Below are 13,288 nucleotides of genomic sequence, written 5' to 3'. Positions count from 1 at the left end.
GGGATATCTGAATGCTGGCACTTAAACAGGGATTCCAGAAGCTCCTGATTGGCTGTTTTTCCAAGGTGTGGTCTTAGCATCTGAGGTCCTCCTGGACATGAGAAACTGCACTTTCGGCCTTGCCCACTCTTCTCAGCAAACTAAATGTTACCACCCGCGAGAGCTGCCAGGTCCTGCACCAACATTCGCCTTTCTCAGAAACCACAGGCTCACATGGTTGAGTGGACCCCTGGCCGTTCCTCCTCCCCTTTTGGCCAACGTCCCTGTGGGACCAAGTCTTTGTATAATGTTTTCTTTCTTCAGGCAGACCATGCCTCTGGGTGCAAGCATGGTCTATAGCCTGGTGGTCACAGTCATGATGTACGCCCTCTCCTCAGTTGGCTGATCGAGGTGTTTGGTTGACTCTCACATTTTGGAAAGTACTTAGAATTTAAAAAAAAATAAAATTTATGTAGTTCTTTTTTGTTGTTTTTTTCGAAACAGGGTTTCTCTGTGTAGCAGCCTCTGGCTGTCCTGGAACTATTTAGACCAGGCTAGCTTCAAACTCAAGAGATCCACCCGCTTCTTCCAAGTGCTGGGATTAAAGGAAGGCACCACCATGCCTGGCTATATGTAGTTATTAAGAACGAGAGAGGGACAGAGAAATACAGTGTTGTAGAACTGTCTCATACTTCTACCACCAGAAAAGGTGAATAATGAAGACATTTTAATTTCAATCAACATTAGGTACCGATTTTTGTTTTGTTTTTGCGACAGGGTTTCTCTATTTAACAGTCCTAGCTGACCTGGAACTCACTTTGTAGACTAGGCTGGCCACCATGCCTAGCTTTAGGGGCTAATATTTTTCTAGAAATGTTTCTATAGTTAGTTGGTTTTTTGAGAACAGGGTCTTGTGTAGCCCAGGCTGGGCTTAAACTTTTGTGTGCCTGAAGGTGGCCTTGAGTTCCTGGAGCCTCCACACTGCAAGTACTGCTTTGAAAAAGAAAGCAAGTTCAATGTCAGAGATACTGTGGTTGCTCAAAAATACTTGCACTTTTTGCTAGCACAACCAGTGCTAAAACGGAAATAACTGTGCACAAAGATGTATAAGCTCGTTGGGCCTGAAGGCTTTCAATTCTTAGTGTTTGAGACAGGTTGTCCTGAAACTTGCTCTGTAGACCAGGCTGGCCTTGAACTCACAGAGCCTCCCGAGTGCTGGGACTAAAGGTGTGCGCCACCACCTGGCTTGTTTTATTGAAAGCCAAGTCCATCTTTTGCTGGGAACTCAGGGGCATATGTCCCTGAAATTTATTTTCATTTCCAAATGCTGTATCTACTGAATCATTTATGATGCCCAAGCTCTATATCTTTTGATTTATTTCAAGAGCATTTGCTCTATTTTAGGAAGCATGGCTAATTCTTCTCCAATGGTCATCTGTTTTTATTTACATTTAGGTCATATTGGAGTTGATAGCTGTCCTCTTTGGGTTGAGCTTTCTTTGGCCACTTGCTTACTCTTTGGAATATGGTTTTACCTTAGCAACCACTGCTGGGCTGACTTCATATCCATATACCTTGTGTAGTCATACCCACCTTTGTGTGTGGGAAGCATTCTCCCAGCCTGCTCTGGGCTGCTCAGGTCCACCCTGCATGCACTGCTTGGCCAGCTTTGCCACGATGGCTGCAGATGGACGTGAGGTGCAGTAGTACGGGGAATTTCTAACTCCCTGCGCATGCTAGTATCCCCAGATTCTGTCTCCCAGGCACCGTTTCTCCTGTTTGTTAAAGGGTTCTCCGCTCCCCCTTGAGCAGATCTCATGTAGCCCAGACTGGCTTCAAACCTGCCCTGCAGTCAAGGATGGCCTTCAGTTTCTCATTCTCCTGCCTCCACCTTCTGAGGGATAGGATTACAGGATTACCACATGGACGTATCAAGTTCTGGGGACCAAATCCAGGCTTGTACATCCAAGGCAAACATTTTACTGATCAACCCTCCCAATTCCTTGTCAAGGTTCTTCTAAATATTCAATGCTCCTAATGCCACCTCTTGCTTACCAGAGCACTGTGGGTGTCTACTGTCACCTGCACGGGAGCACTTTCTCAGGATGCTCCCCACGTTTGGGCTGCCACTGCGTCACCTGTAAGTTCTCCTGGCTTTGACCACACATCCCCAACATAGAGTTTCCATATGTTCCGCCCTGGGAAAGCAGCTGGGAGGCCACTGTCATCACCTGGGAACCTCAACACCTGTATACCTTTTTGGCAAACATTTTGCTATCTCTTGTTTTCGGTGATCTTGATCCTTAGGTCAGAGGGCAAGCATTGGGGTTGGGGTGCACACGGACAACTTAAACTCTAAAATAATTGAACTCCAACCCTGGATAGCACACAGCTGCCTGTATAGCTGTCACTATCGTGCCCTGTGCTTGCACCCCCGAAGAAGCCTGTGCTGAACACACCTGTGTTCCTGGGAAAGTCTCCCAGCACAGACGTAAGACAGACGTAGCTGCTTATCAAAAGACAATGATACTCTGTATTCAGTTAAAATTAATAAAAATATTTTATTGAATTTCAGGAACTTGGTACTTTTTTTTAAAAATTCCAAATCTTTGCACACAGATCACCACTCTGCTTACTCTAGAACAGCAGTTGCTCGGACTTCACGATTGTCACTTCTCTCCTTGTGTCACACAGCGTAGAAAACCTAAGTCCTGATACTCCCCAGCCCCTTCTGAACTACTTCAGCTACTCTGTGCCCAGCCACCCCCTGCAGAGGACAAGGAGGTGAGGTGGGGTGTTTATGGAAACATTCTGCGGTGTGGAGAATATACAAAGTATGCCACACACATTCTGGAATGCACTGTACCCAGGACACAGCAAAGTTTCCCTTTGTGTTCTGTGTGGTTCAAGCCAAAGCTACTCAAGTTATCTAGTCCCTGAGGGAGCTCAGAAGTTTGGTAAAGGTCAAAGAGAAGCATTCAACACTTAGGTGCCACAGTGGACCTGGGAAGTGCTGCAAGCTACTTGTGGTGTCAGGGTCATTGCCCCCATCCCACATCAGAGAGCAGACGAGCCCAGCCATGGTGTGTGGAGCGGCTTCTGGGGACTCAGAGAACATGGACTAAAGCAGTGCCTGCAACACTGGCAAGGAAACCTGGGTTCAGTACTGTTAGTCTGCGGCTTAGCTTGTGCCCGCTCCGTTCAGCTTTACATTCCTATGTACCAAAGAGCAGCAAGGAGAAGAGGTGAGTGTGTGACTGTGGCTACACAGGACACTTCACTCACTCGAGACTGAGAATGTGGCCTTCAAGAAAAAAAATCCTCCTTCCATCTTCAAAATTTTTCTATGAGCCCCCAAAAGAAACCCCTGCAGACTCCTAAGGTCTGTCTGGAGCTCAGAGGTAACGAGTCTGCAGACTTGACTCACACAAGGAACATCTTCTACCCAATCCTAGTCAAGCATGCTACAGGCAGATGTCCCCAGACACACAGTATGTTCAGCTGGTGGTGCCCGAACCCACCTTACTAGGGTGGCCTCCTGCTAGCGCACCACATAACTGAGGCCCAGAGCTGGGACCCACATGCTGGGCACAAGAGAACCCAAAGTGCTTTGCAAAATGCAAACCTTTAAGAAATACACATTTCAAGGTTACCTGCAAGACGGAGGAGGCAGACTGCGGCTGGGAGGGGCTCCAGTCCCCCAGGCTGCAGTCCAAAGGCAGACTGCTGTGGCACACACGTGTTCTCACTCACATGATGTCTCATCTTTTATTGTGTTCAGTGGCTGAGTTATATAACTCCAGAACGTCAACACACATCATCTGCAGTAACATTGTGACAGCTCCATACTGTGGGTGAAGCAATACTTAGAACAGACATCATATTTGGTCTTTATGTAAATAATGTTTTAAATTGCCTAAATATACCATTCTGAGCCATTTCATTCTACCAGGAAAATACAGGGTTTTCCCCCCTTCTCTTAAAAAAAATTAAATACCAAAATAACTACATTTAAATAAATAACGTTATGATGATGACATTTAAAAAAAAAAAAAACCAACCCACAATGAGGCTAAGTCCCTCTGCCTGCTGCTCAGCTAAGTCCAGAATGCTCCGGAAAGATGAGCGGTGATCCTGAGTGTGGGCTGGGCTGCTGGCCTCCCACCTCTCCTCACCCTTCCCTCTTAAACTTTACTTATATAGGACGTAAGTCAGACTTAGTGTGGTACTTCATTCTGAAAAGCCAGAGAAACCTCTAGAGAATCAGAAAATGGCTTGGATTCTTGAGAACCTGGCCACTGGGTCCTACTTCCAAGACCCTCAATCTCTCCAAGAGCTCTCGCCATGCAGGTAACCAGTCAGGTGCCGGAAGCCAGAGCGGACCCCTATGACTCCCAGCAGGGTTCTGGGAGAGACCTATGACTTCGGTCTGAAAAGGGAGGTGTAACAGAAGCTGGGTCTGTTTCCCAAGGGGGGAGGGGGATCTGCTGCTTTAAGCATACATAATATGTAGGAGACTCATTTACTAGAGTGGGAAACTACGCCAAGGACAAAGTCAACATAAAGAAACAGACAACAGAACGCGCAAGAACAGGTACGTGCAGCCCGGAGGCTAGAGGCTCCTGGGGTCCCTTGTCCCAGTGCCCCGGCCTTATAGGTCCATGCAGCCTCAGTCCACCCACCCTCTACAATGGCACAGGGAACTGCTCTGAACGGAAATGGGCAAGCAGGTATCCTAAAGAAGTGCCACCCAAACAGGCAGGACAGACCATAGCAAACCATCCCATGGGCTGGAAACAAACCACAGAAACAAACAGAATGACATTCTTCCCCCAAATGAATCTCAAATTTCCAGAGTAGAAATGGAGTGATATGAAATGTCAAAGACCCCGTTATTTAGTAAAGAAAGGACATCTCCAAGTATTCTAATTCCACATGTAGACAACAAAATACTGTCTTGTCTCTCAGCCGCAACCAGCAGGTCCTATGAGGGCAGCAGGTGGCTATGTCTCTGTCCCCTAGAGGAAAGCCAGAGAGATCCACTTGCAGCGGGTGCTGCATCTGCACAAGAGACTCAGAGTTCTTGCTTGTAGTAAAAGCTGAGCCCACAGATGACAGCCCAGCGAGTGCTCTATAGGAGACACCACCTCTGGAACCAGGGTTGCTGTTGTGGGTCTGTTCAAGTCTAACTTGTCTTTAAATTAGGGAGTTTTAAGGCCACCTGGGTTCATGTTTTCAGTGCTAAGAGGTGAAGTCCAACCGCAGGGCCCTTTACCCACTGAGGATGCGCTCCCTGCTTCAGGAAGAGGCAGCATCTCCTTTTGGCACCACAAATTGATGTCTGAAGAGAAGGTCTCCCAGCAGCTAGTTCTGGATTCCCTTCTCTCTCATAGCTGCTGGTGGCGCATCTACGCTCAGGGCAATGACAATGCTCTCGCCATCTTCTGCTTTAATGCGCTTGAGCTCCGGCTGCTCTGCCTGGTCACCATTCTGGCGCTTTGTGGGCAGGGACGCCGATGCTGACGCATGGGTTGCCAGCATGTGGAGAGGACTTGCCACTGCTGAAGAGAGACAGTGCGTCAGAACCCACACTACTGCATAAACCCTCGACCACAACCCACCCTGGCACTCCAAATCTACTGAGCTAAGCTTACACAGAACCCTAGGGATGGCCCTGAAGGGCGAAGGCAGAGAATCCTAAGCAGAAGAAATCAGGAAAGCTTCAGTCAAAGCCTGGCCAGTGGGTATTTCCATCAACAAGAACAACTTCTGCAGCTTTAAAAACGCATAAGCTACTCAAGAGCTCATTGTTGTCAAGACGGGGGTGGCTTCTGTTCACCCGAAGGACAGAGAGTTGTTCCTTCCAAGGAGGAAAGTAGGCTATTCTGGTTTGAAAGACAGCCATTTCTCACCTGTTCAAGTCATTACCTAAAGCATTTGCCTATAAAGAAGACATGCTTAAGCTAGAGCTTGCCACCAAGCCTGAGAACTTGAGTTCCATACTCAGAACACACATGATGGAAAGAGAAAACCGACTCCCACAAGTTGCCCTCTGACCTTCATGTGCACCCTACCCCCCCAACACTGCTGACTATATGCACAGTCTTTATAGTAGACTATACAATGCATTTGCGTCTGACCACTAAAGTTCAATTCTAAAAACCTACACAAATGTGGAAAAGAGAACAAAATTCTCAAAGTTGTCCTGACCTCCACATGTGTGCTATGTACGGTACATGTACCCCATCATACAGTTTTATAAAAATTTTAAAAAGACTTATTTTTATTTATATGCATGTTTGCAAATCTCTCTACGTGCGTGTGCAAACTCGTGAATGTGGGTACCTGCAGAGGCCAGGACACTTCCAGATCCCTTGTAGCTGGAGTTAGAGGTGGTTGCTGAACCCATAACCTCTAGAATAGCAAGGGTTCTTAACCATAATCTCTCCATCCCCAGTAGTTTTTCAAAAAAGAAAACATATTAACTCTGAAAAATCTGAGTTTGTCCTTACGAGGCCAGTTTAAGAAGGCTCAGCAGGAAAGGTGCTTGTGCCTCCATGTGACAAAGTAAGTTTGATCCTAGACCCCACAGGAACAAAGCTGTCCTCCGACCTTCCTTCCACACACCGACAACACACTGTTTATATCCCCCTGAACTGGAAAGAGAAAGTTAGCTAAACTCCAGCCATCATCTCTTCCTGCTTGTCAATAGTAGACACAATGTGGCCAGTTGCCTTGCACTCCATGACAGGCTATATCTTCAAACTCTGAGCACAAATAAACCCTCTTTATATTACTATATCTTCAAACTCTGAGCACAAATAAACCCTCTTTATATTAAACGGCTTCTTGTTTGGTATTTCCCTAGAATGTTGTAAAAATTTCTGGGGAGAGACCAGAAAACTAACCCAGTGGTTAGAGAAACCATGTTCAATCCCCAGCACCCCAAGGCAGCTAACAACTGTTGCGCCTCTAGTTCCAGGGGATCTGACCTCTACAGCCTACACGGACAATGAATGCATTCGGTGCACAGATGCACATACAGGCAAAATACCCATACACATCAAGTAAAAATAACTGAATGAAAATAAAAATATTTCTAGGGGGCTGGAGAGATGGCTCAGAGGTCAAGAGCACAGGCTGCTCTTCCAGAGGTCCTGAGTTCACTTCCCAGCAACCACATGGTGCCATCTGGTGCCCTTTTCTGGCCTGCAGGCAGACATGTAGACAGAATACTGTATACATAATAAATAAAATTTAAAAAAAAAAACTCTAGAGACAAAGGGGCTGTGGTGGGAAAATACCAATCCCCGTGGCTCCCACAGCATCCCTTGCACTTCCCACGGCTTTAAACGGCAAACGTTTCCACAGACAAAACTACAAAGTCAAATCAGAACCACGCATGGAATGCTTCTTCCCATAGTCAAGAACCTCTGCTGGGACACGAACAGACACGAACAAACGTTCTTACCGTTGTTCACCTGGCTGTGCACTGCTGGAGGCACGGGTACCACGTGAGTTCCATTTTGCGTTACAGTTTTTATTGGAAGCTGGTGTTGACCTAAAGGCGCCTGTTGTACTATGGTCACTGTCTGGACAGGGGTACCCTGTGATGTCTGGATGATTCGGCTAGCAGCGCCTAGTGTGGCTGGGCTAATTGCAGGGACAGGCTCTACTTTCACTGAAATCAAAAGAAAAGGAAGAGAGATGATACACTGTTGCAAAGCCGGGGTCTTGGCAGTTTATGAAAACAAGTATGGTGCAAGCCTAATTCCAACACAGGATCACAGGGTGTCACATGGCTACCACCTCAGCTACTGGCAAGTTAAGGCCAGTCTGGGTTACAAAGTAAGTTGGAGACTAGTCTGGGCAACTTGAAACTGTGCCTTAAAAATTAAAAAAAAAAAGGGAAAAAAGTAAAAAAAAGCTGGGGCTATAGCTTAGCCATAGAGGACTTGCCTGACAGGTACAAAGCCCTAGGCTTGATGCCTAGTACTGCAGAAATGTTTAAAACCAAGTAATGGGATGGAGAGATGGCTCAATGGTTACGAGAACATACTACACTCAGAGGACCGGATTTGATCCCCAGCACCTCCATTGCTCAGTAACTCTAGTTCCAAGAAGACATACCACCTCTGACTTCCAAGGGTGCATGCATACGCACAAACTCTTGTGCAAACCACACACACACAGAGTAAAATCTTTAAAACCAACAGTGGGCTAGGGGTGTGCTTTAGTAAAACAGGGTTTCTCTAGGATGTATGTGGACTCAATTGCCACCCTAAAAAGGAAGAAAAGAAACAATCACACAAAAACTAAGGAACATGTTAAAACAGCCAAGGACAACTGAGCCTGTGAACTTCCATGGACTGAAAAGTTAGCACGAGGTGCTGTCTTCCTGCTCACCTTTGACTTCTCTGTGGTCGCCATTCTCTTGTGGTTCTGCCTTAGGAGGAGCCAGCACTGCAGCCTGAGTGACCACAGCTTGTCCAGCAACTGTGTATGTGTTTGCTGGGGCCAGTCCAGCCACACTGGTGACTGACACTGCTGGTATCTGATGGACAACATGTACCGTCTGCACAACGGGTGGCTGAGAGGTGGATGTGGTCACTGGGGTTGCAACAGTGTAGGTGACAGGCTTAATGGCCGGGGGTAGCTGCCGTTGGACAGTGATTAAGACGGGCTGACTAGAGAGAGGTGACCCTGTTGGGAGAAAACATGAGCAGTGTTAAGGCTTGCATGGTCCTTGGTCTTATAGTTCTCACACTAAGCACTCACTAACATAAACACTACACTTTAAAATACAGAATATTACTAATGAGAGATATATCCTATCTTTATTATTACAATTTTTCAAGATTTATTTTTGCTTACTCTGCTCACTTTTATGTCTGTGCACCATATGAGTGCCTACAGGGGCTACAAGAGGACACTGAATACTCGGAACCAAACCTGAACCCAGGTCCTCTGAAAGAGCAGAGAATGCTCTTAACCACTGAACGATCTCTTACGGTCGAAACGTAGTATCTTAACGGGGACATTAAGTTCCCACATCTAAGAATCAAAGACTGCAAACTTAGCTTTGTTTTGATTTCTCCCACTACCTCTTTCTATACTTCCTCCTTCGAAAACATGCCCTATATTTGGGCCTAGAGACATGAGCCATCCTTGCCCTGGTAGGACAGAGGCACAAAACGCATAAGCAGACCCAGGCCACTCCCTGGCTTTCGCAAGTGGACGCCAGCAGCTGCAGACAGGTAGCAGGCTAGGGTTTCCCTGAGCATCCATCATGCCTAGTGGTCAAAATGCTCATCTTCCCAGGCACACATTTCCTTCTATATTATGGTTTTGCAAGTAAACTGGGAATATTCACCTACTCATTAAGTAGATATATTTTTATTCTAATCACTGCCTAGTTTGTGTAGCTTCTTTTAGTGAGAAGAGACCTTTTTAAAAAAAAAAATGAAGCAATTGAGAAATATTGATTCTTTGACTTTTGTTTTTAGAAACAGGGCTTTACTATGAATCCCAGGCTGTCCTTAACCTCACAGCAATCCTCTTGCCTCAACCTCTCGGTCAGACACACTACAGCCATACTTCTATCTCACCTGAGCTGATGGAAAAAAAGGAAAAAGAAAGGAAGGAGGGGGAGAGAGTGGAACAGAGAGAGGGAGGGAGAGAAAATTAATTCCCAGTGTCACTTTCTTTCCCCGAAACCTTCTACATAACACTCAGGAACTATACAAAGTACCAGGCACAAGGTATGAAGCTTCCTGAGGATTCTACCACTGCTTTAGTGCCAAATGCAGGCATATTTGTCTGGCCCCACTGCCTGACCCTCGCCACCTCTCCTCCTGTGGTCTCACCTGGTGCACTCTGTGCAAACCGTGCCTCCTGGATGACGGCAAGTTTGGGCTGCGAGGCGCCAGGCTCCGGCTCCAAGGGGGCTGGGGAGCCCTCCCTCGACAGGCTCTCTGGGGTCTGGGCGCCACTGGAGTGAGCGGACAACACTCCTGCATGGTTGGGAGAGGCTGGGGCACTCCTGGGTCACCAAAAGAAGACAGTGGGTTTTCACAGTGATGCCCCAGAAAGGACTTGTCCACTCAACCTCACTTTGTAAAGGGCAGCCTTCTGTCTCCTGCCAACTGAGTGCAGCTCTGTGTTCTGACTTTCTCTCACACGCATGTCAGAGGCCGCTCAGTCCCATGAAAAGGTTGGTGCCCTCTCTGAGCAGTTCCTGTGCAGCCAGCCAGCAGGACGCAGCAGGGAGCAGACTGTGGGGCCTTACGGTTTCTAATAAACTCATTTCTTTTCCAATAGATTAAAGTGTTTGGTTTCAAAATCAGACAAATGAGAAATCTTGAGCACAGAACTGAAGGTCGCTTTAAAAACTGTTCACATGCCAAAAGAAAGGAAAACACCGTGGCCCATGACCTTGCCTACTGGTGTCTAACTACTGTAAGATGCGCATCAAGTTCAAAGAAACAGCAAGCAACACAGGTAGAACGCAGAACAGTAAGGAACAAACACAACCAACCTTCCCCAGTCCCCACCCCAACACCAGTAACAGCATCCGCAGGTCCTCATTTTCGGAAAGAAGCTCCCCAGCACACTGAGGTGATATTATTGACCATGGGTGTGGTCTCTGGTTCCTGTGTCCTTACCTAGAGGAGAGCGGTCCCAGGGGGGTTCTAAAGCAAGGCACGCCCCTAGGCCGTCTCTTCCTAAAAGCCTGCTCTACCAGCTTGCTCTCGGAGGCAGGATCTATCCTCCAGAAGGAGCCTTTGCCTGGTTCTTCCTGGGAACGTGGCACTTTGATGAAATAACGGTTCAGAGAGAGATTGTGGCGAATTGAATTCTATGAAACATAAAAAAATACGTAGACTTCATATAATTCTTTGTTGAGAAATGAAGATGTGCCCAAGCCTTAGTGTCCTGTAAAGCAGAAAACTAGATGCTCAATGCAGACGTGACAGAGAGGCTTCAAGGCCCAGCCCTCCCTGGCTGAACGAGACTGCTCAGGGTTGGAGCCTTTGTGGCCACAACTCAGGGAATCTCAGGTGGAGAGGGGGAACCTAGGCATGGGAAAGGTTAAGGCTCTGCCATCTCCCATATCTACCTCCTTTCAAGGTCTGTCACTGCATCCTTGACTTCTGCCAGGTGGAATCAGGACTAACTGCTAACTCTGTCTGAAGACAAAGAGCCGACACAAGGCACTCCTTTAGAAATGTTTGCACATAACTAGCTGACAATCTGCCATGCCATGTACAGTATATTAATACAGTATAAAGGATTTATTCAGCAAGTCAGTAAAGACCAGGAATTTTAATGACTCCACCTTCTAGTCAAGTACTCGGCTCTGTATTTGCGAAGTACATCCATGTGTTTATTTGATCTTCAACAATAACACCGTTAGGAAAGAGAGAAAATCAACTCGGAAGCCATCATTCTTCAGAAAGTTCAGCTTCAGGTTGTCCAAGTCTGAGACAGAGCCTGCTGTGATCTGAATGTGACCACACCTCAAGTACACGCAGGGTGGAAGTCATGAATAGCAGCTATTATCTCATCTTCTTTCAAAGTGGTAATAACTCAGAATAAAATCAGGGAATATCCAAAAATCCCCAATTTTCTCAATTCCCCATTAACCTTCTAATAAACCTAGCCATGGCCTGAAGTTCGGACTTGTCACAGGCAGCTAAAAAAAAATCTAACAGATGCTCAGCATCGCTTTACCATCAGTCCCAGGGCTGCTCCAGAACAGCCAGGCCTCTGACTATTCTGTGGACCTGAGTTACATCGTGAGCAGTATGAGGGGCCTGGCTGTGTCTGACTCGTTGAGATTTAGAATATTTAAAAAAACCAAGACACGTGGTGCGATGTTTTGTTATCAGGTATTGCTGACAACCAACCTTTCTTTCAATTCCAGAAAACCAAAGGGGACTGTTCTCGGTGCCCTTCACACAGAAGGCAAACCTTCACCAGCTGCACTCAGACCTTTCAGGTTTGGAGGAGAGGCAGAGTCAAAGGCTGTATGTTAAGAGAAGCAACCCAGACAAGGATGACACAGGCTCAACACCCTAATTTAAAAATCCCAAATCACCAGATGATGACACATGCCTTTAACCCCAGAACTCAGGAGGTAGAAGCAGGCAGATCTTTGTGAGTTTGAGGCCAGCCTCGTCTACAGAGCAAGTTGTTGAGCAGCCAGGACTACATAGGGAGACACTGTCTTTTTTAAAACACACACACACACACACACACACACACACACACACACACACACACACAAAACCGAAACCAAATCCAAAACTTAGAGGGCAACAGGATGCTCCAGTAAAAAATTCACATTTGCCCCTATGTGCCAAAATGCCATTAACACGAGCATCCTAGAAAGTTTACATAAAATTACCTGCAGACTATTCGTACAAGAAAAAAAAATTGAATGAATATCATCCTTAAGTTGGTTATTTCCCCTATATATTATTATAGACAGGCAAATACTCCAAAATCTGAATCATTCTGAAACCTGAAAACAGATAAAAGCCAGTCAACCAGTCAATTGAAAGCCACTACCCACTGAGAAGGGAAATCCTTGAGCCTGCCTACGGTAGGCTGCTCCCGTACAGAAGACACTCCACAGACCCCAACTACACTAGGCCAGGGAACAACTGAGTTTGCATGCTATCAGCTAGTGGAAAAGTGGAGGCAGTAACTAGGCTTTCCGTCCACCATGAGCCATGAAAGATCCTCTGCTACCAGTTACGTGCTCAGGAGACTCAGGGAACTGATCTGAATACTAACAGAATCCACCTAGTCTGGGTCTCCTTCCTAACCACCCCCTTCCAGAGAATCTGCATACAGCATGAGGTCAAATTCATAAATGGTCACCTGCAATTTCCTAGCCAGCACTGTAAAAACAGGAAGAAGTGACAAAATATTTAGTTTAGAGACAAACAAAAAAGGACCCATTTTCCATATAATTCAGGTCTATATACTGCGATCAAGGCTAAGATTAATGTGCCTTCAATCTGTTCTTACAAGTATGAAAATCCCGAAAGGCTCATGTGACCTATAAATTAATGTAATCTTAAATGAACACCTAAAACAAGCATCCCTAGTCTGAGCCTTCCTAGAAGGGACCCGAGCTCTAGCTCCCACACTCAGTCAGTCTTTCTCATCGGATGGGAATGCCAAACTAGCTCTGGTCTTTCAGACAATGGCAGCCCAGTCTTTTCATACTTTCTTATAAACACAGTAAACAACCAACTCCAGGCTGGGGAAATTATAAAATTATAAGTAATCATTTTGG

At 46.3% G+C, this 13,288-nt stretch overlaps 1 protein-coding gene across 1 annotated transcript in view; it reads right to left on the bottom strand.

Annotated features, from left to right (window-relative positions):
* Positions 1 to 2,529: 2,529 nt before the first annotated feature.
* The window catches only part of LOC121444634 (forkhead box protein K2-like), a 44,278-nt gene continuing 33,519 nt past the window's right edge, over positions 2,530 to 13,288 (bottom strand). Inside the window, exons 5-9 of the mRNA XM_041646523.1 lie at positions 10,644 to 10,837; positions 9,846 to 10,021; positions 8,386 to 8,682; positions 7,451 to 7,660; positions 2,530 to 5,540 (exon numbers count right to left, since the gene is read on the bottom strand). Coding sequence (XP_041502457.1) covers positions 5,344 to 5,540; positions 7,451 to 7,660; positions 8,386 to 8,682; positions 9,846 to 10,021; positions 10,644 to 10,837 — 1,074 coding nt within the window. The 3' untranslated portion in view covers positions 2,530 to 5,343. The remainder of the gene's footprint in view (positions 5,541 to 7,450; positions 7,661 to 8,385; positions 8,683 to 9,845; positions 10,022 to 10,643; positions 10,838 to 13,288) is intronic.

Source organism: Microtus oregoni, unplaced genomic scaffold (assembly GCF_018167655.1).
Source record: "Microtus oregoni isolate MIOR12 unplaced genomic scaffold, Mior012 000134F_ref0000037, whole genome shotgun sequence".
Classification (NCBI taxonomy): Eukaryota; Metazoa; Chordata; class Mammalia; order Rodentia; family Cricetidae; genus Microtus; species Microtus oregoni.
Note: the sequence above shows the minus strand (reverse complement) of the source record. Positions and strands in the feature narration are given on the sequence as shown.